The 26,921-nt window shown below is 41.1% G+C and overlaps 1 protein-coding gene across 1 annotated transcript; it reads right to left on the reverse strand.

Moving 5' to 3' along the window:
- Positions 1 to 26,631, reverse strand: LOC104923802 (crumbs cell polarity complex component 2). Its single transcript, XM_010736989.3, has 13 exons — positions 26,404 to 26,631; positions 19,988 to 20,677; positions 18,422 to 18,617; positions 16,696 to 16,835; positions 15,230 to 15,415; positions 15,010 to 15,123; positions 11,283 to 12,236; positions 9,937 to 10,478; positions 9,410 to 9,575; positions 7,574 to 8,432; positions 6,093 to 6,209; positions 5,761 to 5,887; positions 1 to 4,176 (listed from the first exon to the last, which is right to left on the reverse strand). The coding sequence occupies exons 1-13, from the start codon at positions 26,471 to 26,473 to the stop codon at positions 3,955 to 3,957; spliced, it is 4,383 nt and encodes a 1,460-aa protein (XP_010735291.1). The 5' UTR covers positions 26,474 to 26,631; the 3' UTR covers positions 1 to 3,954.
- Positions 26,632 to 26,921: the final 290 nt, after the last annotated feature.

Raw genomic sequence — 26,921 nt, forward strand, 5'->3', positions numbered from 1 at the left:
GGAGGAGGAGGACGCTTGAGCTGCTTCACTTTCCATCATTAGGGAGGAGAAGCACTGACCAAGCCGGCAGCCAGCCTGGGTGGGAGTCACTCAGAGACACAAAGGAATGCACCATTACAGCTTCAAAGAGAGAATGGAGGGGGCAGGGGTGGTCAGGGTGAACGGTGCAAAGAGAAGATGTTTTTTTTTTTTTTTAAATGAGGGGGAATGTGGAGGGGGAACAGTTCAATTCTTTTTTTTTCTTCAAGGCAGATTGAAATGTTCTTGTTTGTTCTTCAGAAAACAGTTATTGCCGAAGCAATATAAAGTGTATCAGTGTGCTATTTGCAAATTAAATAACACCCCTCAGTATGAAATGCAGCTAAAACATTGTCACTCTGGATGCATTCAGTCTCCTGTTTTCTCACAGTCTTATCTTCTCTGGTGAATACTTGTCACCCTGGAGATGCATGAACATCTGAGCTGAGCACTGACATTTGACACATCAGTCCTTTTTAAAAAATATTGTACCTTGTTTAAGTGTTTACATATCATTTTTATCCTGTTGGGAACAAAAACGAAATTGACTTTTTTACTCAATGAAACATCCATCCAGGTCATTTCCTTTGTGTTTTATTTCTTCTTTAACACTGTTTCAGACACACTTTATAACCACCAACTTTGATTCCAAATGAAGTGCCATTCATACACCACTATATACACAAAATTACAGCGTTACTATCCACTTGGAAAGTAATCATCTCACTTCATATATAAAATAAAATCCCCCTTGTATAGACAAGTGTCCCGACTACAAACGAAGAGTTCTGTTCCAAAACAAGGTATTCACTTTTAGACATGTTCATATATGAGTGGATTGTGTGAATTTTGCCCAAAAGTGAAAATGTATTTTGGAATAGAACTCCTTGTGTATGATCTACAGTGTGCTGTACACGGTACAGCTTTAGTAAAAACAACTCCAGTGTAAAATCACTACCATTCTGTACATAGCTGGGGTACTTATCTGTCCTGTGTATGTTCGGTTGTTAAGTCACATCACTGTATAACACTGTTTTCCTGCACAATACCACACTGCTTTTAACAACAAGGTTTCTGTTACTAGTCTACACAAAGGCTTTAATCTATGTGAACATGAAAGCAGACCACAGGGTTGTTGTGTTTCATGGATCAAGAGAACATGAAGGCACATACTGACATCTCATCATTGTCCGGTGCTGGAGCCCTTCTGATATAAGTTCTTAAGGGGGGGGTTGACCCCAGAAAGATGAGGGAAATATGACATTTACTCTTCATGGACAGCTGAACATCACACCAATATCTAACTGCTGCATATGCTGTTTGTTTCGAAAGCATTATTGTGCTGCTACAACAGCCTCCACTCTTCTGGTTTCATGCTCTCTGGCAGACATTGGAACCTGGCTGCAGGGATTAGCTTCCATTCAGACATGGAAGACTGAGTTGGGTCAGTGCTCCAGTTCCCACCCCAAAGGTGTTGGAACTTGCTTTTTCATGATGAAAGAGCAAAAGTGGCAAACATTGTTGGAAAGTAATTTGCCATAAGTACCAACCCCACCTAAAACATGCTCACTGATTACTCCTTAAAAGTGACATTTAATACCGCAATACATTCAATAGTAATGACCAGTGTTTTCTGATTCACATTCAGCTCTGACATGCGTGTCACTTCCCTTTCACAAACTGTTCTGTTGCATTCAACATGAAACTGGTACCATGTGTAAGTCTTGAGTTACATCAGCACCTTTAGTCGTCTGTAAAAGCATCCTGTGTAAGTGGTTTCATGAACTTAGCAGCACTGGTGAGTACAGAGTGAAAGGCAAAAGGGAAAGGGCGTTCCTGGAGTAGAAATGTGAGTGCAGTGGCAATACAGTTTGACAGGTTAATACTCGGTTAAAGAATTCTTAAAGGTCCAGTGTGTAGAAATTAGTGGCATCTAGTGGTGACATTTCAGATTGCAACCAATTGAAGACCCTTCACCTCTCCCTCTTGGTTGCAGCGTTAAGAAAAAACTACAGTGGCCATGACACTTAAACGTAAAAAACATGAAAGTCTTACGTAGACCCAGTGTTTAGTTTGTCCCTTCTGAGCTGATGTAGAAACAAAGTTGTTCAAAATGGCAGACCCCGTAGATGAGGACCCACTCTGACCCCGCTGTAGATATTCTAAGGTCTCTCATTCTAAGGTAACAAACATTACAATTACATTCTTATTCTCAGGAGAGTTTACACTGTTACACACTAGACCTTTAACTTAGTGTTAGTTTGAGGGTCTATAGCAGTCTGATCAGTATGTATCAAACATCACCCCCGAGGCTAGAATGTAAGTTTGTCAGGAGCATTATGTATGGAAAATATGATGTGATATTTTTGTCAGTAGTTCAACATTTGTGAAAATACACTTATTTTGCTGAGAGTGACAGGAGAAGATAGGTGTCAGTCTTGTGTCAGTGCTGATGGGTCAGGATGTTGTTAGCCTAGCTTAGCACAAAGACTAAAAGCAGGGGGAAACTGCTAGCCTACCTTTTCCAGCTCTGACTGTTCATCTTCTCATCTAACTCTTGGTATTAATGTGAATGAATTGATTTCTTAACTGTGGAATTATTCCTATAAATTAGCTACAATTCAAATAGACATTCTCTGCGAAGTTAAAGTTGTGACACTAAATACTGATGAGTCCACCTCAGACCACAGCAATAACATCCGTACAATTCAAAACACAGATCCCCTTGAAAATATTACAAAAAAGAAAATACAGTGACTTAAACCTTTCCATTATATAAAACACAAATACATAAAACACTCACAGTGTCTTAACATAGTAACAAAGATTGGGCAGAGCAGTTAGCTTGTTCATCCACACAGTGCACACTGACAATATAATACAGCAGTTATTAACGCAACAGTTTTTGACTCCTGCAGGGGCTGCAGTGTTTATCCACACATTTACTTGGGGGTTCTCAATTCATGCTCCATTATATGAAGCATTTGCATGTTCATTTTCATTAAAGACTGCAGACACACAATGGAAGAATACTGCCTTCAACTTAATGCTCTTCACTAAGGAGACAAGGATTACTTTATATATGTTAAGTACCTGAAATCACCAGCGCTCGAGGTATCATACAAATTCAAAACATCTGATTCACCCGTGGAGAACATGAGGCTTGGAACATAAATACATTACTTCTTCAGCAGATTTTACAACTGCTGCTTCTATTTGTTGAGACAGAAACAAATTTACTGTGAAAGGAGAGAAAAATCAGCTGGTAAAGCCCATTACAGCAGAAGAATTGAAGTCATGCTGGATTAGAATTGCCATCAAGATAAAGGATTTAAATTAGTGTCTGTCTCCAAAACATCTTGCAATTAAACAGACACCGCCGTGTATATGTAATGTAATAATACTACAAGAAAATGGCTCTTTGCAGTCTATATTCATGCAAATTAACCTGCAGTTTGACAGTTTTTGTCTCAAATCTATGTTTGTGCCTTCCACTGTCATACAAACAGAATCAGCAGCAGAAGATTTTCAATGTTTTTCTTAAACCAGAAATGATGAATTCATTGCCACATGACGGTGTGGCGGACGCCAGAGAATTTCTGTTTCAGTGATTCTCAGCCCGTGTGAATACAGTCCTTAATATCCACAGGCTTTTGGGCTTTTCTTTAATACACATGATCCTCTGGTGATCTTGAGATAGTCCTCAAGACTCAACTTTTCAAGGGCACATCCAGGGTCAGAGCATCCTTTGACCACACTCCCCAACAAATAATCCGTGGATCGTCTCTCTCAGCCTGTGGTCTTTACCTGTCCTTTTCTCAGGCTTCAGCGTCAGTACATTTCCCAGGTGGAGGATCAGTCATTGATTTATGATCCACACTACAGAGCATATGTTCTCTCCACCCTTTACATGGATACATCACAGGATGTGAGGCCTCAGATCAGCCTCTCCTCTGGCGGTACTTTGAGGACACTGCCCATCTCCAACCTGGCGCCTGCCACCTCTTGTGAGCTCGGGCTATACGTGCCCTCTGACTGACGCTTCTTCCGTGCTGTCAAGATGAGGAAAAACACCACCAGGATGGCCAGTAACACACACAGGGTGGTCAGGGGAATGGTCACCGCCAGCCAGGGGACTCGCTCGCGATGCTCCTCTTTCTGCAAGAGGACAGAATGTTACTGTATGTGCTGTATGCATGGCCATAGCTTTTTTAAGCACCACCCGAAGGTACTTTACTCAAAGGTGTTCTCATTTATGTCTTATTTATGTTGTGAGGGATGCCTTATCAAAATATAGCACACCATTTATTTTATTGTATAGTTCTATTGTCAAGGAAAACATGAACACATCATATTTATTATTTATTTATATGATGATGCACATGATGCAGTATAAGAAACAAATACTTCATTTAAGAAGATACAGACTAGAAAGAGGTGAATTGGTCAGTAAAGTAAAATAATTGCACTTGGTAGGATTTTGTGTGAAATCTCTCAAAGTATTGAATTAAAGAGTAACTTCTGTATTCTTTATATTCTTGGAGACAATTTTTACAAGATTTACAAGAGGATTAAGTTACTCTTTCTAGATTTACCAAGTCCTGATTTAAAAGTGGGAAAGAACCACACTCAGCTATCATATAAATTTAACAATGATGGAGTTATTTTAAAAGATCGTCTTATATGCTGATGAAGTATCTACATCAGAGGTTTTCAAAGTGGAAGGCAGGCCTCCCCAAGCTCCGAGCAGTTTCAGGAGAGGCACAGTGAATGGAAGTAAAATATATAAGTTAAATATAAAAGTTAGTTATTTGTTATTACAAAAGGAGATCACATAGAACAGTCTAAATGTGTGTGATTTAGTTAAAGATAGTCAGAACAATTGCTGTCAATGTATATGTGCCATCCTGTTTTATTATATTGTGTGTTAAATCTCATGATACTATAATTTTGTATTCTATAAAAAATCACCATCTAAACCATGTCACCAATTGTGCAGTTCCCCTCAGCTCCATAGGTCATTGTAGCCTCTTTTAGCTCATTGTTTTGGTTTTACACCCCCACATCTTCACTGTTTGGTTTAGCTTTCTCATCAGCTTCGTTCCCAACAGCAGCTGGCACTTGATAAAAGTGATAAAAGCTTGGATAAACACAAGCACAGCACCAAACAGCAGACAGAAAATATTAGTGACTGTCTAGTGAATATATAGCAGCTAAAGAGTCTTTTCTCAGGAGCTGGAAGAGACCACAAAAGAACTAAAAGGAAGCTAAAAATTGGCATGCATCACATGGACATAAACAAGACTTGTGTCTGTTGAATGTGTAAAAAGGCCTGTGTGTGCTGACACATTTACCATAATAACTTCATAAGGTGATAATAAAGAATATCAGTGAGTTGTGGGTGCAATTATCTACCTCACCACTAGATTCCACTAAATCCTACAACCTGAAAATAAATTCATCTAAAAATCTCAATCTTGATACCAGATATGGTGTACCTGATATCTGATATAAAGTCTACAGAGCAAAGCCTGAAGATGTTTTTGGCTTGAAACTTCAGAGCTTAAAATCAGCAAAAAGTGTCAGCACATTCAGGAGGTCCTGTAGTTAAATGTCACTTGTAAATAACTCCAAATAAGGTACAAGGTAAATAACATTTAATATACACAAAGCCAGGCTTTAGATTGAGGTTCTAGCACAGGTGCCGTCAAAGTCAGGCTGTGAAAAGAGTCTGTCACTTACTTTGCTCTCACACAGTGTACCGCTGAAGCCCGGCACACACTCACACTGGAAGTGGTCGAGTCTGTCCAGACAGGTGGCACCGTTGAGACAAGGGCTGGACAAACACTCGTCTATCTCTGTCTCACACCTGAAACACATCAGCAGGGTTTTAACACAACGCTGACTGACAGAGCAGCAGCTCACACACACGTACACAGACACTCTCTCTCTCTCTCTCTCTCTCTCTCTCTCTATCTCTCTCTCTCTCTGACCTTTACGCTCGGTCATGGTTTAGCACACTCTCTGCTGAGCAGCAGGTGTGTGGTGAGGAATGTGCACTGTGTTGCTCTCACCTGGCACCAGTGTATCCCAGCCCGCAGGTGCAGTTACCTCCAGAGTCTCCTCCTACACAAAAACCTCCATTAAGACAGTCTGAGTTTGTATCACACGCTACTGGAGGGAAACGCCACCTGTTGGAAACAAACATTCTCATTACACTAATGTATGATTTTGTCGTTTTGACACTTAGATGACCTAAAATAATCTCCCAAAAGCAGTATTTGTTGTATATGAAAACTATGTAACTAAGAACTGTACAATTAACCTCGCCGATAATATAATATAATTTTGGCTTTGGAGTGTGTACAGTTTTACACATGGCATTAATAGTGGCTTGTGCTACATGCTACATGCTACATGCTACATGAAATCAAATCAAGCTTTGCAAAGCTCAAACACCATGCTAGTCTGAATAAATAGAAAACTTGAGTTGCATGCCAATGTGTCATTATTATTATTATTATTATTATTATTATTATTATTATTATTATAACCCGCTTATCCATCAGGGTCATGGTGGGGTTTAGCAATCCCCAGATGACAGAGGCGTACACCCTGGACCATTCAAATGAAAGAAATTATTATTATTATTATTATTATTATTATTTAATCTATTTTTATTTATAACTTTAAGTAGTAATGCTGATTAATTGTGTGAATACTGCAGTTTTGATCACAAAGCTGCACTAAAAATTTTTATATTAACAATTTACTACATGTCCATCTGTTAATGGCATGTTAAATAATGCCATTATAGATCATTTTAGCTTCTTTCAGCTCATTGTTTTGGTTTTACACCCCCACATCTTCACTGTTTGGTTTAGCTTTCTCATCAGCTTCGTTCCCAACAGCAGCCGGCACTTGTTTTCAGTGAAAAAAGCTTGGATAAACACAAGCTCAGCACCAAACAGCAGACATAAAATATTAGTGACTATCTGGTGAATATGTAGCAGCTAAAGAGTCTTTTCTCAGGAGCTGGAAGAGACCACAAAAGAGCAAAAAGGAAGCTAAATATTGCCATTTATCAGGTGGGCACAAACAAGACTAGAGTGTGTTAGATGTGTCTGTTGACACATTTACTACATTACCACCATAAGGTGATAATATATGACTTTTGTTTTGTTATGAAATAGCTCCACTGAATTTTGGTGTGCAATTCACTACCTCACCACTAAATCCTACAACCTGGACTTTTAATATTGAGTAAGTCAAGTACACGATCTCCGTGAGGCAAATCAGATCTTTAAATCATGCAATAAGAATTTGTTTGCCTTGACATTTGGTGCTAGATCAACTCCAGAACTCATGTGTAGTGCTCATTGAACTCTTCATGTTGGTGTATTTGTGAACCATCAACAGTGAACACAATGCAAAGGTGTCTAATACTCTAACACAGTCTACTAAATAGGATGTTTTCAGGCTGGTTATTCTTCTGAATATGAGCAATAGCAAAAACATTAATACATGCTGGAGAAACGGGAATGAGTGTACTCACTGACAGCGCTTGCCGACGTAGCCAGGACGACACAAACATGTGTGTGTGTCCGTCGTTTTCATGCAGGTTCCCTCATTCACACAGCTAAACTCCAGACAGTTATCCACCTCATCCTGGCAGTCCTTCCCTGTGTATCCAGGCTCACAATTACACTGGTAGTCTGCCAGCAGGTCTTCACATGTACCGTAGACACAGGGCCCTGAAGAACACTCATTTATCTCCGTCTCACACAGTTTCCCCTCCCATCCGTCACTGCAGCTGCAGTTAAACTCATAAAACTGGTCCTGACATACACCCATGTTGAGGCAGGGTTGGGAAACACACATCGGTGCACCATGACATCCTATGGTTGGCTCGTGCCCACCCAGTTTGGAGAACTGGCTCATCTGAGGGGCGTCTGGCACACTTATGAGCGGCAGGTATACTCCACCTATTCTCACCTCCCCCAAACATCCAGTGAATTTCTCAGCCAGCCAGATCTTGGTGTGATTAAGAAAGTTGAGGTTGCCGACAACGCCACTAGTACCAACTCTTTTCCCATCCACAAGGAGACGCCAGCGGGACACAAACTGCGTGGGATCGACCATGATCAGCTGGATTCGATGCCAAGCTCCGTCTGCAATCACTGTTTCACTTGTGAAGGCCTGCAGCTCTGTACTCGACCCGCTGTCCAGTTTGACTAGAAGGGAGGAGTTGAGCAAACCAAGACAGAAGACCTTGGATCTGCTGGTGGCCTTCAACACGATTCCATTGGTGTCTCGTGTCCGTATGTCCACAGTTATGTTGGTTACAGAGTTCAGAAGGGAGTTGTTAGCAACATACTGGAGAGCGTTGTCTTGAAATGTGGCTTCAGTTAAACCTGTGGGAGCAGAAGATCATGTAAGCTGAAAACTTCTATATTTGTATTATGTATTTTTTTGCTAACACCACAAACTGATGTGAAGTCTGGTGGTAGAGTTGGTTTAAGGTTCATTTAAGTTGACAGGGAAGAGATAGATAGAGGCTATCAGTCACTTTGGCTATACCTGTTTTGCTGACAGTAAATCAAAGATATCACAATTAAAGGGGAAGTCCATCGACTTTGTAGAGAAGTGAGTTTACTCATCATGATTAGCGCAACTTCTTCTCGTCTGTTTCTACTGACTTCATGGCAGAGCAATACTAAATCACTGTCAGGGTTCAAAATTAATAATTTATAAATATATAAATTCAGTATACATTCTCAGAACTAGGGTTGCAAAACGGGTAGAAAAGGGGTGGTAAATTTCCAGAAACCTTCTGGAAACTTTCAATAGGAGGTTAAGATGGGGGATTTTGGAAATATTCCAAATTGGAAACTTCATGGGATGTAAATTTATGGGAATTTATGGGAATTAACTAGAAATTGGGGGTAATTTAAACAAACTCTATCATATCAATAAAAAAAAAAAACATAAAAGCATGACATTTCAACAGATTTGTTTGAAAGCAGAACTTCAGTTATTCTATTGATCAATATTATTAAGTCCACAAGCTCAAATGTGTGGCTTCAATAGTCTCTGTGTGCTCTGGGCTCTAAAGTGTGGTCCAAGTACAGAGATCACCTGTGCAGGTAGGGGGCGTGGCCTCAACAGCCCTGCAGTAAGCAGCATGCTCTGTGCATGTGACTGAGGAATAGCAGATATTCAAGTGTACCTGCATAAAATCTGTTTTTTTTAAGTCATGATTATGCTAAAGTACATTTTCTCTAACTCTATTTAGGTTTCCTGTTCCCTGTTAAGGGCCAACTTTCAATGTATGACTTTCAAAGAAATTAAGAGTTAAACAAATAAACTTGTAAATCACTGAATTACTCACACTCGTAACCATCGATGAGGTCCACACAGCGCACTCCTTCAGTGCAAGGGTTGTCGACACACCACAGACGTGTCTCGCACAGCCGTCCTGAGTAGTTTATTGAACAGTTGCACTTGAAGTCATTCCAAGTGACTTGACACCGTCCACCATTGAAACAGGGCTCACCCTGTGCAGAGACAAACACAGATGGATGGATTAGACGATTAAAAATCTCTCACCTGATACGACCGCACAGGTGAAATCTACAGAGAGGATTGACTTGCAGCTGAAAGGGATTCTCAAACAGATCGATGTTAATATGTTTGAGTTTGTGCAATACAGTGCAGCCCAGCTATTAGACAGTACTACGAGGCACTAACACAATTAGCATGGGTTCAGTGTTAAAGCCGCACACTGTCAAAACATAACAGTGTTATCTCTGGCTTTTAATTAAAACTGAATATTAGCCAGGCAGTTTTGTCAATATCTTATATATTGGCTGGCACGCAGTCTGCAACAGACTATATATTAGTCTTTTTTTTTTTTACCTTGCATGTGTCATCACTGTGGCATCCTAGCAGCACATTCTCCTTTGTGCTTGCCTGGTAGACTTCTACCCCCTCTGGATGATCCTCAGTGGTCAGATGCTTATGGTCCAGCCGAATGTCCTGCAGGCAGCCTTTGAAGTTTCCACCCCAGGCATTCATGCTCTTGCCTGCAGGGAGCCCTCCGACATATGCTACATCCCCTGCCTCTACACTCACGTTCCCTAAGGCACGATGATTCCCTGCTTTGGGAAAGACCACGTGGCCATAGTGTACCTTTATGGTCACCAAATTATTGTTGCCATCAGTGACAAATTTGGCCTCAGAGAGCAGTGTGGTGTGAGGGCTGTAAATAGCAACAGTGCCCTCCTTCAGATAGATTGTCAGGTAAAACTTCTCTTCTCGACTGAGCTGGAGGAGCAGGCCGTTGTGTTTGAGGGAGCGCATTGAAAAGGAGATGGTGAAGTTGTCTCCATGGGTTTCCGAGATGTTGAAGGCGGCATAGCTGGTGGTGTTCTCATGACCAAAGGTCCAAGATGGATACTCTGAGGAGGGAGTGGAAGGCACAAAGTTGTCAGTCATCTTATTTCAAAACATTGGCACATTAGTTAGGTTTCCTTGAAGTGAAACTCCAAGGTGTGGATTAGAATGCAGCCTGTGTGTGGTTAGTGTGGCTCTCTGTAGGGAATAAAGTCAGTATATCTTGACCTCCGCTGTATTAATTTTATCTTAATAATGATACATTTTATCTATCTACATATCTATAAGGATATTGAAAGACATTTTAAATAAGTTAATATATATAAAAATAAAATAAAATATACAACTCCCAACATTAATCACACGTGAAAAGCAGTTGAAGGAGGAAAAATGTTTGATCTATCCAAGACAGAGCCAGTTGAGTATCTGGAGGACAGGGGTGGTGTGATCATGGGAGTCGGAATGGGTGAGTATAAAATATAAACACGCCTTGCTTTTGAAAGAATGCTATATGAATAAACTTTCCTTGCCATCCCTTAAATATCTTTTATGTTTTATTTTGAGCTCCAACTTTATAAAAGTGCAAAACCAAAGTTAAGTGATCTACAGGTGAAATCATTTGTAGTATGACTGCAGAATAGAGCCCCAAACAGCAGTATGGGTTAAAAACTCAAAGAACTCTTTGATAATTCCATCTTTGTCTAGACAAAGTACTCATTAGAAGAGAGTTTAGATTTTGTTCACATGGATTCATCAATTTGAACATGACATAAACAGAAGGCCTGATCACTAGCCATAAAATGATCTATCCAGTCCTCCATAAACAGTGTTTTTGCTATAAGGCATAAGGTAAACCAAAGTGCTCTCACCTTTCTCACAGTTTTCTCCATAGTAGGGCCGATGACACATACAGCTTGCACGGACCCACATGTCCACACACTGCCCACGTTGTGTGCATGGGTCATCCAGACACCAGTTTATCTTGCTGCATCCCAGTTCCAAGCCATGGTTCTCCTCTCTGATGAGATCCTGAGGCAAAAGTAGCTTATGGTCCACTTGAAGGTCTTCCATGCATCCAATAAACCCCCTTCCGCTGGATGTATGGGCTAAATATTCTTGCGGTGCCCCTCCAACATAAAGCTGATCAAAGGAGCTGGGCTGGAGGAAGATCAGATGATTGTAACCCTCATTCTTCACCAGGCACTCTTCCTCACAGCTAGGTCCTTTTACAACCAGAACCAGCCTCTCATCCATGGTCACTGTTACCTGGTGCCATTCTCCATCATTGGCCGGGCCAGGGTAAATGACCTGCAGTAGCTTCCCTGACTTCACCGTGGCCTGAAGGGACCCTCCGACAAGCTCCAGGGAGACAAAGCGCCCTATAGTGCCCCGGTAATACAGCACCATGTCGGGCAAAGTGCTCTTGAATCTGAGACGCATGTGGAGTCCATGATTTTGGTCATTAGTCTCTCGTTTTTTCCTGTTTTTGGAAACAGGGAGCTGCATGTGGACGTAGCCCTCAGAGTTGAAGGAGAAGGTGGTGGAGGTGTTGCAGTGAACTCCTGTCCAGCCAGGCAGACACTGGCAGGTGTAGCTGTGCTCTCCATCATCGGTCAGCACAGGGAAGCAACTTGCTTCATGTTGACACTGGTGCTGTTGACAGCCGACCAGACGGACATCACAGTCTCGCCCACCCCATGGCTCCTGGCCAGGTTCAGGCAATGGGCAGTGACAACTATATGAGTTGGCAGCATCTTTGCACATGGCACCATTCTGGCAGGGATTGCTGTCACACTCATTAATGTCCACCTCACAGTGTATACCTGTATGGAAAGACAAGCACATTTGGTACGAAACAACTCCATCTTAGCAGCTAAAATCCATCAAAATGGAAGTCTAATACACAAACAACAAGGGGACTGAGCTGGGAAAGAGACGACGCTACATGCCTCCATTAAATACAGAGTTAAGCGTGCATGCATATAGACATACAGGCATGTTTGGTTGAGACAGTTCAGATGAGGAAATGACTGGAGGAAATAGCCTTTGATTACACAATTAGAAGTTAATTAGATTTTCACAGATTTCCTTTACACAATTAAACCAGCATCTGTCTCACTTATTATATAAGCTAGACATTGAAATATTTCACTATATGCTTCTTAGACAAACTTGTCACACACCCTGTGTCTATCTGCCTGGTTTCAGTAGTTAGAGCCACCTCATCAAACCGCATTCAGCATTAAGCCCTGGCAGCAGCAGTCAACTTGCATTAACATAGTCCTTTAAAACACTCTACACCCAAGCAACCCTAAAGCTGTTAGTCCTCTCTGTGCCAAGACTCCACCCTCATATACAAGCATGCAACTTTCGTCTGTTAACGTAGCATTAAAATGCTGTACTATACTATACCTGACAGCCACCAGGGCCCACAGCAGCAGCACAGCAGCGGCAGCAGCATCAACCTGCTTCCCCCCATGATCCACTGAGTCAACAGCCAATAAACTGCTCACACTGCTGGATGACAAGTGACATAACCAGGTCCTCTCTCTCTCTCTCTCTCTCTCTCTCTCTCTCTCTCTCTCTCTCTCTCTCTAGCTTACAAGGCAGAAGTGCCCCCACTCCTCCACTCTGTACCATGAAGACAGGCGGGAGTGATTACAAGGCAGTCCTGCCTACCTCCTCTTTTCCTCCCTCTCTTCTTCCCTCCTCCATCCCTCCCAGAGTCCCTCCCTCACACCCTCTGCTCCTCTCCTGTCTGTCTGAGCAGTAAGCCACCAGCTGGCTCCTGTCAGTGTTTGACAAGAGGAATGCAGTGCTGCAGTCCCCTCCCTGCTCCATGTGCTGGCCTGTGGATGCCCACTAGTGGCAGGAGCTTCTAGAATGAACCCACAGGAGGATCTGCAGGTGCTAGGCCTGAGCTGGACCGATACATGGAGCCCACACTGATCTTTTATTTACATCAGTCTCATGCACCACCGTGTCTGACAAGATTTATTGTTGTTATGTTATGTTATGTTATGTTATGTTATGTTATGTTATGTTATGTTATGTTATGTTATGTTATGTTATGTTATGTTATGTTACAATATGTTCTGGTAATTAGAATACCATGGTTTATTCTCATCGTGATTTAAACCTCACAATCCTAACTTTTTCTCAGACTGTCTAAATTCTGACTTAGTTATTAAATTCAGATTTATTAGGAATAAAATATTTTTTTGACAATTTGGAAATAGTGACTGTGAAGTCTTACATTCTCGGAATTCCTTTTGTGATGTAAATACGCTGACTTTGCTGCAGACATTTCTGAAAATCCAAACTTTATTGTCTTTTGTTACATGCTGGCAGAGGGTGGGTGGATGGGAAACATGATGTGTGGAATGACAAGTTCAATCAAATGTTGTTTTCAAAGGACCGGTCATTAGCAGTGTAGTTGATGGAGAAACTACAAAAAAGGGTCCTGTCTAAAGCCAGTATTTTATCTATCCATTATGGGCCACTGTAGCTTTAACGGCATGTACCTGTTGCTGAGGATGCGATGAGCAAACCTCCCTACACTTATAAAGTCAAAATGTCCTGCATCAGCCTTGAAAACCACAAATCCAAACTCTGTAAACATGATCTAAATGCAACCAGGAGGACGCGAGAGGAGTTTATCTATACCAGCTTAACAGCCAGTTCCAGTGACGACCACCTCATGCATGTGGAGAGTCATGCTCCCAAGTTAATAGGATCACATTTTTAAACCATATGGAGTTTGTGATGTCTTTAGAGTTTACCGTACAAAAACAATAACGTGCAGATCAGTTAAGAAAAGGACCTTGGTTTGCTCACACTGTTTTGTATAATACATGTTTTTTGTCTTTCTTTCATCAGGCATTAATTAGTCTCCTAAGCAGCTTTGCTGTAATCTTTCCTTCCCCTGAAAAATTCCTTGGGAGACCCCCTATTTAATGCCCAAGCTGGACCCCCCTGACATATGGCACCTTTTATTGGCTTTGTTATTTTCTGCTATGCTCCTCCATACCATATGTCCTCTCATCCGCTCCTATCCTCCGCTCTTCCGTGGCCTCCACATAGCGGGGCCGTAAAAAACATTAGTAAATTAGTCTCTAGTTTTGTTGATTAAAGCTTTTGGCTGAATTCCTCACTTCTCAGTCCAGATTGTGTGTTTCAAGGTCATCTTTTGCTGTGGCACCTCCTGTTTTGAGTGATGCAGTGACAAATCTCCCCTAATTTGGAATTAATACCTTGGCTGGCCATGAGGAATGATCAGCAGGAGGAAGATTAACCATTTATAGTTTGGCCAAGGAGATTCTGAGACCTGACATCATCTGTCTAGACTACGAGAAGCTCCTCCATTTCCATTGTGCATTATATTATCTATTTAGTATGCTTACACACTATTTTGAGTATTCTTTAGCAAGGCCCATGCAACAGATGTTTAAAGTGTCCATCCTTGTCCTGACTTATGTACAGTCAGAGAGCATGAAAGGTAACAGAGACAGGACACAGGCGGTGCCTCTGGGGGAAGAGCAGATCAGTTTTGTCCTGTCAGAAGATAAGAGTGAGATGATAAGATGTTTCTCCTACCTGTGAATCCATCTGGACACACACATTGATAAGAGTTGACCAGATCCTGACAGCTTCCTCCATGCTGACATGGAGCAGACTCACACTCGTCCACATTGACTGAGCAGTTGTCTCCTGCAAAGGGAAGACATTGATGAGATTCACCTATGTCCTCATTGTTTCATGATGAGTGAATGAGACACTATACTAACAAACTGAAGGGCCTTCTGTTGTGGCTTACCAGCGAATCCTGGCTGGCAGTGGCAGATGAAGCCAGCTGCTGCTTCATAGCTGAAATTGGCTTTGCTGAGTTCAGGCAGCGTCCCATAGTTCAGGATATCTGAGCGCTGGAAACACTCACCACCGTTCTCACAGGGATGCTGCTCACACTCATCTATATCTACCTGGCAGTTTTCTCCCACATAACCTGAACAGATGCACACACATGCACAAATATACATTTTGTTTAATGGACAGGGCTGCATTTCTTTCAGGTCTGTCTGTATACAACACTCATACGTCCATAAGTACATTAAATGAGTTATTAGTCACTGTAATCATGCATTTTGCTTCCAACTTCCACATATGCCACATATGCCTACTGTTAGCTAGCGAGAGCTAACATCTGCACTGCTCACTGGCTGTGTCAATAAACACGAGCTGTGTAAACACATCAGCTGTCACATTTGTTCGAATAAAGCAAGATGAAAATTCACATTTTGACAAGAACATGGCAGTTCTGTCAACATACACACATGTGACTACCAGGACATATCTCCACATCCAAATGACTTTAGTGGAAACAGTGCAAAATATGCATTATTCCAGTGCGCACAGCCTTCATGAAACGGCTTTGAAACTTCAGGTAGATCTAGATACATATTAAATTATACCAACATGAAAAATAATAGATAATGTTGAAGCTACTTAGAGTTATGGCTTAGGCCATAAGCTTAGTTTATGATATCATGTAAAAGACTTTAGCTCTGTTGAAAACAGTTGGCTGCAAAGACTGCCGATATCTTTCTCTGCCACAATGTGCGTGCGCATTGTGACATTCATTCAATTCTTCACAGCTCTGAAAGACTTAAACAGTGCTACGCTGTTCATTTTGTATAGCTCCGCCATAAAAACTGATGGTGCAAAGCACAGCCCTGCTCTTCAAGCCTTTTGTCTTTTCCTATAAACTCAACGGCCAGGTCATCCGACTGTTTTGTTTGGTTTGATTTGTGTGTGGGAAACCTTCACAGCCTGAGGTCACTTTTTATTCGCTCACATTCTGGACCTCTTTTTTTTTTCATCGCCATCTTGGCAGTCCAGCCTCCGAAAACGGCTTCAAAAATGGGCAAAGACAGGCATTGTGGGTGAAACTGAGGCGGGCTGGATGAAGCCTGGGTGCTCAAACAAGCCACCTGTAACAGCACCCACCTGTCAATCAAATCAGATGTGATTAATTATGCTTAATGTTAAGCTTTTTTGTACCAGGCTGTAAACATGTTTATTTCTGCTGTACAGTTGGACATTTAAACATGGGGACTTATGGAGATTGACATGTTCTGTAGCCAACCTTTAAGTGGCCATTTGAGGAACGGCAGTTTTGGTGTCACTTCACAGCCACAAAGGTTGCCAACCCTGAGCTATGGGTTAATGTGTGACTGCTGTGATGTTTAGGAGTTGATTTAACAGATGTTCAGAGTAATGGTGTACCTGGCCAACAATGGCACTTGTACTGGTTGATCCCCTCCAAACACGTGGCTCCATGCAGGCAGGGGTCAGAAGCACATTCAAGAATATCTTCTTCACAGTGGCCGCCTTCAAAGCCTGTCCCATCACAGTGACACTTGTAGCTAGGAAAAAGCACAGACACAGATACGCCAGTCTCAGTGACTGTCAAGAGGATGAGGATGACTATATCTTGATATTAACAAGTAATAGAAAAAATGAATATCAACATATGTCAGTAAACAATTTAGCTACTTAATTCGGCTGAACAGCAACTGCTTTGGCCACAAGGGGCAATTACAGGATAATGACATGGTGAATTTCCCTTTATTTCTCAAGTGGCTCTAAAGACAGTAAAGGCATCATCATTAGGTGACCTGACAAAGAGAGCATGTTTCTTGGGGAGTTACGGTGGGTTACCTCTTGTTTTACATAAAACCATTTAAATGTTTATCTGTGACAGTGATACAATATATTGTAAATATACAGTAAAGTTTAAACCAAATCATTGTAGCTGTCCTTTTGAATTTCACATCAGTTTCTTGTTCTTAAGCGCATGTAAAATATAACATCCTCCATCTTCCTCACTCCCTGATCTTCATATCGGTGTTACTACCAGGTATTCTCGCCACCTCGAGCCATCTAATGACTCATCACAGTAAGTGGATTAATTCTTATCCCTGGTCAACTTTAATGTCTGTTATGCTGCCTCAGGCTGACCCAACACACTGCTGGATGACACATCGGCTCAACCTGACAGAGAAATATAAACACAGACCAATAGTCTTAAAGAAATTTGCACTATTTATGTATATTAGTTATAGATATGATATGAAGATATCTTACAACCACCAATGTAGCTCAGTATAGGCAACTTTTATTAAAACCTGTATTATAACTGGGCATATGATTATACGCCACCTAAGTTTGATCTAAATCATCACTGGAAAGACTGAGATGGAGGCCAGTGATACCAGTTTGCCTTATCACAGCAGACCAAAAGACATACTGTGTATTATACACATATTCACACATAAGTGTTGTTCAGGAAGCCACCTACACATAAAAAGTGATTAATTACCTCCAGCTAAACCAGAAGAAAAACAAATAATGTGTCACACACACTATCCATTTCTGAAAACAGGCTAATAATAATTCATCCACATGTTTCAGAGCTGTGCACAAGAGAAGTTGTAAAAACTGTGCACATTTATGATGAAAAGAGAAGCAAAAAGAATTTTGCCAGCTCAGTTTCGTCATTATGAACCACCAGATATCTCTAACAGGAAAGAAAACTAATTTCAGCCAATTGAAACATTGATAGCTTCTTCATCTTACCGTTAAGTGTCATGCCTATCTAGAGCCAATGTTTGGTTTGTCAATTCTGGGTATGTAGAACCATGGTGGTTCAACCTCCTATAAAAGGCTCATTCTAAGGTAATAACAACATAATGATTCTTATTTTCATTAATATATACACACATAGTTATGCTTATTAGATTCCATTTCTGCCTATACGTATCCTTAAATGTTACACAGTTGACCTTTAAATCTCAATGGATTATCAGACCTCATTTACTTCAGACCATACACTGTGTGTATCAGTGCGTGTAACCTTTTATCCGTGAGGTTGCATTTTCAATTCAATTCTCCCTACATTAACTGAAGTTATGCTTAGATAGTATAAACGTGTGTGTGTGTCTCATCCTACCTGTTGACCCCATCTATGCACTTGCCCTCATTCAGACAGGGCATGCTGGCACATTCATCAATGTTGACCTCACAGTCCTGGCCCTGGAAGCCAGCCATACACTCACACGTGTATGCTGCGATGTGGTCTCGGCAGGTGGCGCCATTCTGGCAGGGATGCACCTCACACTCATCGATCTCCACCTTGCAGTTAATCCCTGCAGGGGACAGAGCAGAGATGGCAGTTGGCCAAAGTGTGAGATTTACAACACACCTAATTATCTTAGCATACATACAGATACAACACAATAACACTGAAGCTGCCAAGGCTCAGCTGAAAACAGAAGACAGAAACACAGACTTTAATGCTACTTAAAGGACTTTAGAATGGTATAAAAAGGTAAGGCATAATTTTACCTATACACCCCAAAGAGTTTATTTTTTTTAGGCTTACAATTATCAAATTTAAAGTTGCTGAATGCTGTCACAAAAAACTGGAAACAACTATTTTCTGTGAGCTGTGTGTCCCAGCCACTGCAATGGCAACTGACTGTGTTGGTGAGCAGGTCAAACTACAGTTACTGACTTACTTTTTTCTTCAAAACACGTCTCTTTGCATGTCTTTTCCAACTCTTTTGACTCTTGACTTTAAAAACCTCTGCTCTGGAGGTCCTAAGGGCAAAATTGAGCTGTGGACCCAACTTGCATTTTCTGTGCATCCTGTTGGATTCAAGTACCCATATGGTATTGACCACATGGACAACCTTATCACCAGACAAAAAAAATGATATTGAATGATTCCACAAAACCTTTTTTTTTTTTTTTTTTTTTTTTTTTTTTTTTTCGCATTTTTGCTCTTTAAATGTATATGAATTTTCCAAATGTATACAAATAACAAATAGTCTTGGATGGAGTCTTTGAACTGGTTGAAAGGCACTGGTACAAGTATATAATATGTACATGTAAAGGGTCCAAAGCAGACTTAGCTTTGTTTCCTGGGTTGCAAGTGGAAAATATTGGCAATGACTAGTACTAGTACACTAGAGTTAAGATTCGAGAAAGTCTGTACTTGTAGAGCAGGTAAAAACACAGCAAAGATTGTGATTATATTTAGTCCAAAGGTAAGCAAAAAATTCAAGTCTGTAACAGGACAGAAACACTGCTCCACCCTGACCTTCAAACTCGTATTTTCTCCTTCACTGTATAAAGGTCACTCTAATTCTTGTATTGGAAAACTGGAATTCCTCTTCTGAATTACTGTTCTACCCCAGGTTTGCTGTGTGACGTTTAGTATTAGTAACTAGTTTAAATGTAACATAAACATAAATGTATGTATAAATGTAATTATATATTTGTTGTTTCTTCGGAGCTGACAGAGCAACAGCAATTATCTACCAGCTCTAAATTTATTGGTAGACTTGTTCTGCCTTGGCCCGAATGGGTCCATTTACGACTCTCTCACAAAATCCGATGGTTTGTTTCACTTTACTAGTTTCACTAACTACAAAACTTCTGTAACTAGCAAAACTGTATTTCTGTTTTCAAAGCACACAGTTGTAACGCTGACTTACCAAACATGGTGTCTTACCTTTGAATCCTGGAGCACATTCACACCTGTAGTGATCTATCTCATCTACACATGTGCCATTATTTTGACAGGGTTGGGAGGCACACTCATTGATGTCCAAGTCACAGTGAAATCCTTGAAATCCAGGTACACAGAAACACTGGTAGGCATTAACTCTGTCTTTACAGATGGCTCCATTCTTACAAGGCTCGGACTGGCATTCATTAATGTTCTCCTCACAGTTCCTCCCCTGGTACCCAGCAGCACACTGGCAACGGTAACCAGTGTGAGGGATGTTCATACAGGTGCCACCGTTCTGACATACTTCCTCTGAACAAGTGGTCAAATTAGCATGGCAGTCCTCTCCTATCAATCCAGGGGGGCAGTGGCAAGAGTAGCCATTTATTTCATTGACACAGTGAGACTTGATGCCTTTGCAGGGGTTGTTCTGACATGGATCCACACCCTCAGAGCAGTTGAGCCCGGTGAAGTCATCTGGGCAGTGGCAGGTGAAATTAACACTCCCAAGATAGCTGGTACAGTTAGTGCAAGGTGCCTGGATACAGGCATCATACAGCTCTTCACATTGTTTACCCATGTACCACACTGGTCCACTTGTGCACAGGCACATATAGTCATCCTGGAGCTCAATACATGTATTATTAAGGCAGGGAGATGATGAACACTTGTCAGCTGCTGTGCTCAGAAGACCTGGAATGCAAGACAGATCCCAATTAGCATTTCAACTGGTAACACAGTGGGATGAAGAGTGGAAGTACCCATTTGCCAAAATTGTTCTTCTTCTATAATGTACCATATTCTTGTGTTACATAAGTAGGCTATATATAACTATTTTTACATGCATCATTTGTCATTTCCATTGACTGGTTGTGGTACAGTTAGACCACCATTCTCTAATGCAAAAAGGACCTCTCAGTAGTAAGGAGTTTGAGCGCCAATAAACTGCCCTTCCCCATGTAAGCTTTAGCTGTATTAGCCTTTTAGCTTATAAAGTGGGCTACACCTAACTCTGACCTTTAGTGGTGCTTAGAAAGCAATCTGGTTGGTGATGAAGCGTAACAAGCCCCTCTTTCCTCTGGACTTACGGTCACAGCAGATGGCGTAAACTTATTACACGACCAAGCTAGCAGCTGTCAATGTTGTCATTGAAAGTTTCACTCATACACTTTGTACACTGTTTGAGATTGTAATGTGTAGAACAGTAGTGACATATGCATGACATTATGCAATGTAATGATGAACCACATAGTTGCTTTTCTTTCTTTTCTTTGGTCTGCCAGGAGCAGGACTTCAGGAAGTAATCGATCCATCTGTCAAACACAATATCTTAGCAAGATAGCTTAGTAACTACTGACCTAATTGCTAGAAAATATGTTGCGGATGTTCATGCTCCCCCTGATCCCCAACCTTCTCACCGCCATCTACACATTCACACTCGCCAGAGGATGAACATTCCTGTATACAAAGTCATGTTAGTTGAGCTACCGCTATGTCAAAATGTGCCAAACACCTTCATGCTCAAGATATCTGATGATGGGATTGCTGGACGGAATTGTCCAAAAATGAATTCTACTGTCATGGCATTAGCATGTTTACTAGTTTATGTTTTTATGTGGTCAACACTAGTGTTGTGTGTGAGCAAACAGTTTCAGTTTTAGCTTGGACAATAATAAACAGACACTGAATTTGCTTTTTATCAGACCACAATAACAAGAGTCAAATATTAGGATGGAAAAACAATCGACATGAGATATATAAATACTAAAAATGTATCCAATTATTAAGCCATGGTGTCACTTCTTCAGGACACTCTGCATTGAGCTGGAAAAAGCTTACAATAAAGAAACTAAAATTCTGCCAAACCAATAATGACACCTTCTTTCCCTGTATCTCCTAACATGGTACTTGATTTCCACCACAAGCACCCACACTCAGAAATCATGGCACTGTAGAATATTTTAAATAAAATCATCAACAATATGGCAGACAATGTGCTCCTCTTCTAGTAAGTCATCAACAACATCCCAGTAACACTGTGCTTACATCTACCCTGTGACACCTAAATGCTTCAATCCCATTGCATCAATGTTTACACCCCAATTTCCTCTCACATGCATCTGCTGTCACTTCCTTTATCTGCTCTTGACACCACATCTTCTTCCTCACAGTCTCTCACTTCCCCTCCCACCATCTTAATGCTTTCCATACCTGATAATTCCTGAGAAGTGCTGTGTTGTTTGTGCTTCCTTTGTTTTAATTTGCATCTGGTAACAAGTCCTAGCATAGTGTTTATAACCTGAGCTGATGTTACTGAACTGTTAGAATGAGGTGCAGAGACCTGTGCAATCAGCCCTGAATAAGTGAATTTATGATGACTGGAAATGTTTTCTGAAGCTTTTGTCTAAACTCTTAAAGAATTCATTTTGTGAAGAGCTACTTTTGTAAGGTTAGACCAAGTCTAGCTTGCACGTTTCATTATCTAATGTGTGTTTGCCACAATTAGTTTGTCTCCTGCTTTAACAGACAGTGTTCCTGTTTCATGTTTGCTTAAATTTAGAAAGTTCAGTTCTCTTTAATTTAAAGACATTTAAACAATGTGCCACGGTGCCACCGAATACTAAGGCATGATTTATTCCTAATCAGCCACTATAGTAATCAGCAGTGGCCATTGATGGCCTTTAGCAGAGAAGTTTAGCCAGTTTCAACGTTTGGAGAAAAACAACCTGACGTCAAGCTGTGGTGGTCAGTCCAAAGGTCAAACCCCTCCACAGTCAGTCACTGAAACTGAGTGAGTCCAGGTGGAGTTCATGGACTAAACAATGATACCGCCTGCTGTGTTCTGGCTTGGTTTCATTCTACATCTAGTTCTGGCTGGCACGCTGTGCTACAAACTAGTGGCACCAAGAAGTTCGCTTTAGTCTGTAATCATTTGTTTGGGAGAGAGACGGCTGTGGTCAAGCGGCATAGACTGAATGAGGGTGAGGGAGCACCAATAGCCAGAAAGCCTATGAATAAGAGACATAAAAAGTTATTTCATAGTTATTTGTGATACATTTATCACAAATAAACACATCCCCTACCCCCACAAACTCAGATTAGTGGCTGTGTCTGTTACTTTCCAAAACTCTTTTTCTGTTAATGCAGTAAATCCATAAATCTGCCATATTTTACAACGTGAGCCAAATGCCTGTACAGAATGTAAAGGTGGTATGTTTCACATGTTTTGTCCTTGTTGGCTTAAACTCTCTTGCATCATGTCTTTACATCACTTTTTTCCTCCCTCTGGTGGCTCTCACTTGTATTTAGATCATATTTTATTTCTTCTCATTGTTTTTCTCCCTCGCTTCCCTTGTCAAAGAAGTCCCCAGATGTTTCCTACATTAACCAGCACTACCAGTAACCCTGTGTGTGTGTGTGTGTGGGGGGGGGGGGGGGCTAACAGAGACCATGAGGGTTGACTCACTCGTCACCCCTCCATCCAAACCCAATCAACCCATCACACATTCCAAGGAGCTGATAACAGCTCCTCCAACACACAGCCCACCTACCCCCCCATTACTGAGTACTTCATAGATCATGGTTATGGCCAGACAGGGTTCATCCTGGCACTGACTGGTACCAGTAATTCAGCTCAGCAGTAACACTAAGCAGAGCCGCCGACAGATAGACTTTGGTGTAACACATTACGTCTTCCCCTGATGGGAAGCAGGGAGTTCAGTCACTTGTGATTCTGTTGTGTCATACATCTTTGATTAAGTCTGCTTCATATATTAAGATTAAATCTTAAAATTAATCAAGTAAACGGTATGTCTTTAAATCAAAGAGAGCTGTTTGGAAACTTGGAATGTGAGCTGTTTTTAAAGATTTACATTTGGCTTGGGGTTGAGTGCCACAGACACAGAGTGGATCACAAAGTATTTAATCAGGTTTATTTATTTTAGTGTCAAATGATGAATGAACTTTCCATGTAGAGCAGGTCTAGACCATATTCTTTATGATCATTGTTATTATTAAAAGAGATCCACAATTCTAATCCTAATCTAACCCTAACACATTATTGGTTTGGTTATTTTATTGGATTTTTTTTAGTCTAGTAAATATCATAAATATTAAGTTAATAATAAGTTCATTAATATTGTTTTTTTGTTTGTTTGTTTTTTACAAGAACTGTGTGTAAGAAATAAAGTTAATGACATTGAGAATATGTCACGTGCTGATATTTTAGACATTTCAAAAGTTTTTAAAGATCTCTGCACGTCTTGAAGTGACACGTTGAAATAAAAAAACTTTTAAATGAGATCGAACATAATAATAGATCAAATTCTTGTCAGGTGCAAAAGGCAGAGAGAGAGAGAATGAGAGAAAGTATCCCAAGTCATGAAAACAGCAGCACAAAGTCAACAGAGAGTGTTGCTGCAGGGCAAAAGGAGGCAGCAACACTGTGGATCGCAGAGAAAGGGAAGCCCCTGGCTAACGCACAAGTCGAGCTCAGAGGAATTTTATTGAATCACCGCAAGAGACTGACGGCTCTGCCTGAGTTCAGCTTTGTGCTCCGCAGACTCCACAGCAGGTGGCTGCTCAGCTTTGTACAAAAAAAATGCACAAATCCTCTGTGAGTGAGTCACAGTTACGCACATCCCTTTGTCTCCCGTGTGAGCGGCTGCAAAGGCTGCGTCATTTCTAACACAAAGTTTTTTTGTCTAGTTCTGGGGGGCTTTGTAAAGCTACCTTCATCTAACAGCAAACGACAAATTATACTGTAGGATTAGACGGTATAATGAATTAACAATGAATGATGTGTGTTTTCCCTTCTTTAGTCAGAGCAGTGAGTCATTTCTGAGGAGTTACCAGCTCACTCCTCCAGATGAAACTTTTTTCTTGTGAAGTGAAATACTAATGTAGATACTGGGTTTAGCGTTCACCCCCCATATTTTTTATCTTTTTTGGGTCACGGTTTCTCAACTCCTCGACTTAGTCACAGTTTCATACTGAGAGCCTAGAATGCACTTGTTTCCTCTGTGCACGTCATCTGGAAATGGCAGCCCTTAAGAGGCCCATGGAGGATGCCTCTGCTGGTGTTTTTCATCTTTCTAAAAATCCATGCTTCATTTCATTAAAGACAGCATTTATGGGCTTTTTTCCCACTCAAATTCCTCTCCTGCTGTTTGCTGACTTCCCTTAAAAGTAAGTCTTAAAAATATATTGTCTCTTCATCTTACAATCCCTGTCATCTTTATCCTCACTCTGCTTCCTGTTTGGGTCTTGGGGTTGCTTTTTCTTTAAATTCTCAATAGCTCCGAGTGCCAGGTCTCTTGCCATGCTCCTTAATACCCATCACTCCCTCCATTCAAGGCCGAGACAAAAAAGCTGTGCAGCAGTGCAGCCGGACGCTCAACTCGTTACCATGGTGATCCTTAACAATGCCACCCACGGCCAATCCCTGCCTCTGGTTTGTCGCCGTTTAAATGAGCTTCAGACGCTTCACACAAATGAAGGTCGCGGGAAAAATGGGTCAACAGGGTTTCATAAGGTGCTGGGGTCGACCAAGATGCTCAGCAACCCCACCCCACCCCCATACACACACACAAACACACCCTAAGACTGGTGCTGCACCAGCTGCAGACTCATCAGACATGAGGGAGTCATGAAAACCAGCTACTTACATCAAATGAGTTATGTAATCGTCTTTTGAGAATCAGAGTTGTAAAAACTTCAGTCAAGCGTAAGTAATGTAGTGGTTTGTGTAGTGATCACTGATCACATCAGTCACTGCATAAATCACTTACATACTGTACATCATCTTGGCTCTAACCCACAGCTAGTCATGATTATAATATAGTGTGCACAAAACAAATGAAAACAAAACAAAATAAAACAAATAAAAGATGGATTTGATGCTGGGTTTATCATTTCTAGAAAGAACTTATAAACTGGCACTTCATCTGTATTAATCACTATATGTGCAACTGTATGGTCCGTTGCTGACATGTTCCGCTAACCTGCTGTGCACTGACTAAAAGACCCACTGAGTAAGGCTAGTTGGAGCACCTCTATTAAGTGTTGAACATTGTTTATATGTAATACCAAATCATACAGTTCTTTCCAGGAAAATTCTTAGAAATTTGTGGTAAATTATTTGCAAAAAATGGACCTGTAAAATAAATGATTAGTGAACTATCATGCACTTATCATACACTATGGTCCTGTAGATATTATTACATGGTCATGAATGTGCACACATACTGTAAACAAGCATGGTTGCACACACTCTACACACAAGCAAAGGTACAAATACAACTACGATTATGGATGAAATGACTAACTGTTTTTTTTCTTTCCCCTCCTCTGATGGATGGCACAGATGTATATAGTAAAATAATGTGTTAATATTTCTACGGTACATGTTGGAGTCTCACCCAGATTGAACGTCATCATGGTGATCAGCAGCGTCCTTTGATATCTGGACCAAACTCTTCCAAACTCCATGGTAAACAGGGTTGCTGAGGTTTCACACTTTTAGTGTAGTTGCACGATGTTGTCAGTCCACAGGATCTCCATCCAGCACACTGCTGCGCTCCATCCAGGCTGCTCCAAGTTAGCTGCTGAGAAGGAGCTCCAGCACCTCCATGCCTGACCACTGGGACTCTAGGTCTGATGGTGTGTGTAAGCATGTGTTTTGGAGTGTGTGTGAGTCTCTCTGGGGACCAAGATGGGCTGGAGTAAAGTAGAGTAATCACCCCAGCAGAGACTGAGGGGAGGAAAACATGAGGTGGAGTACTGGATTGGACTCATTCACCGACTGGTCCATTCATTCTCTCTCTCTCTCTCTCTCTCTCTCTCTCTCTCTCTCTCTCTGACTAACTAACAACTTGTCATGATTGACAGTTCAAAGCAGAAATATATATTTTCAGTTTTCTATCACAATCATCAAAAA

Source organism: Larimichthys crocea, chromosome III (genome assembly GCF_000972845.2).
Source record: "Larimichthys crocea isolate SSNF chromosome III, L_crocea_2.0, whole genome shotgun sequence".
In the NCBI taxonomy this organism is placed as follows: Eukaryota; Metazoa; Chordata; class Actinopteri; family Sciaenidae; genus Larimichthys; species Larimichthys crocea.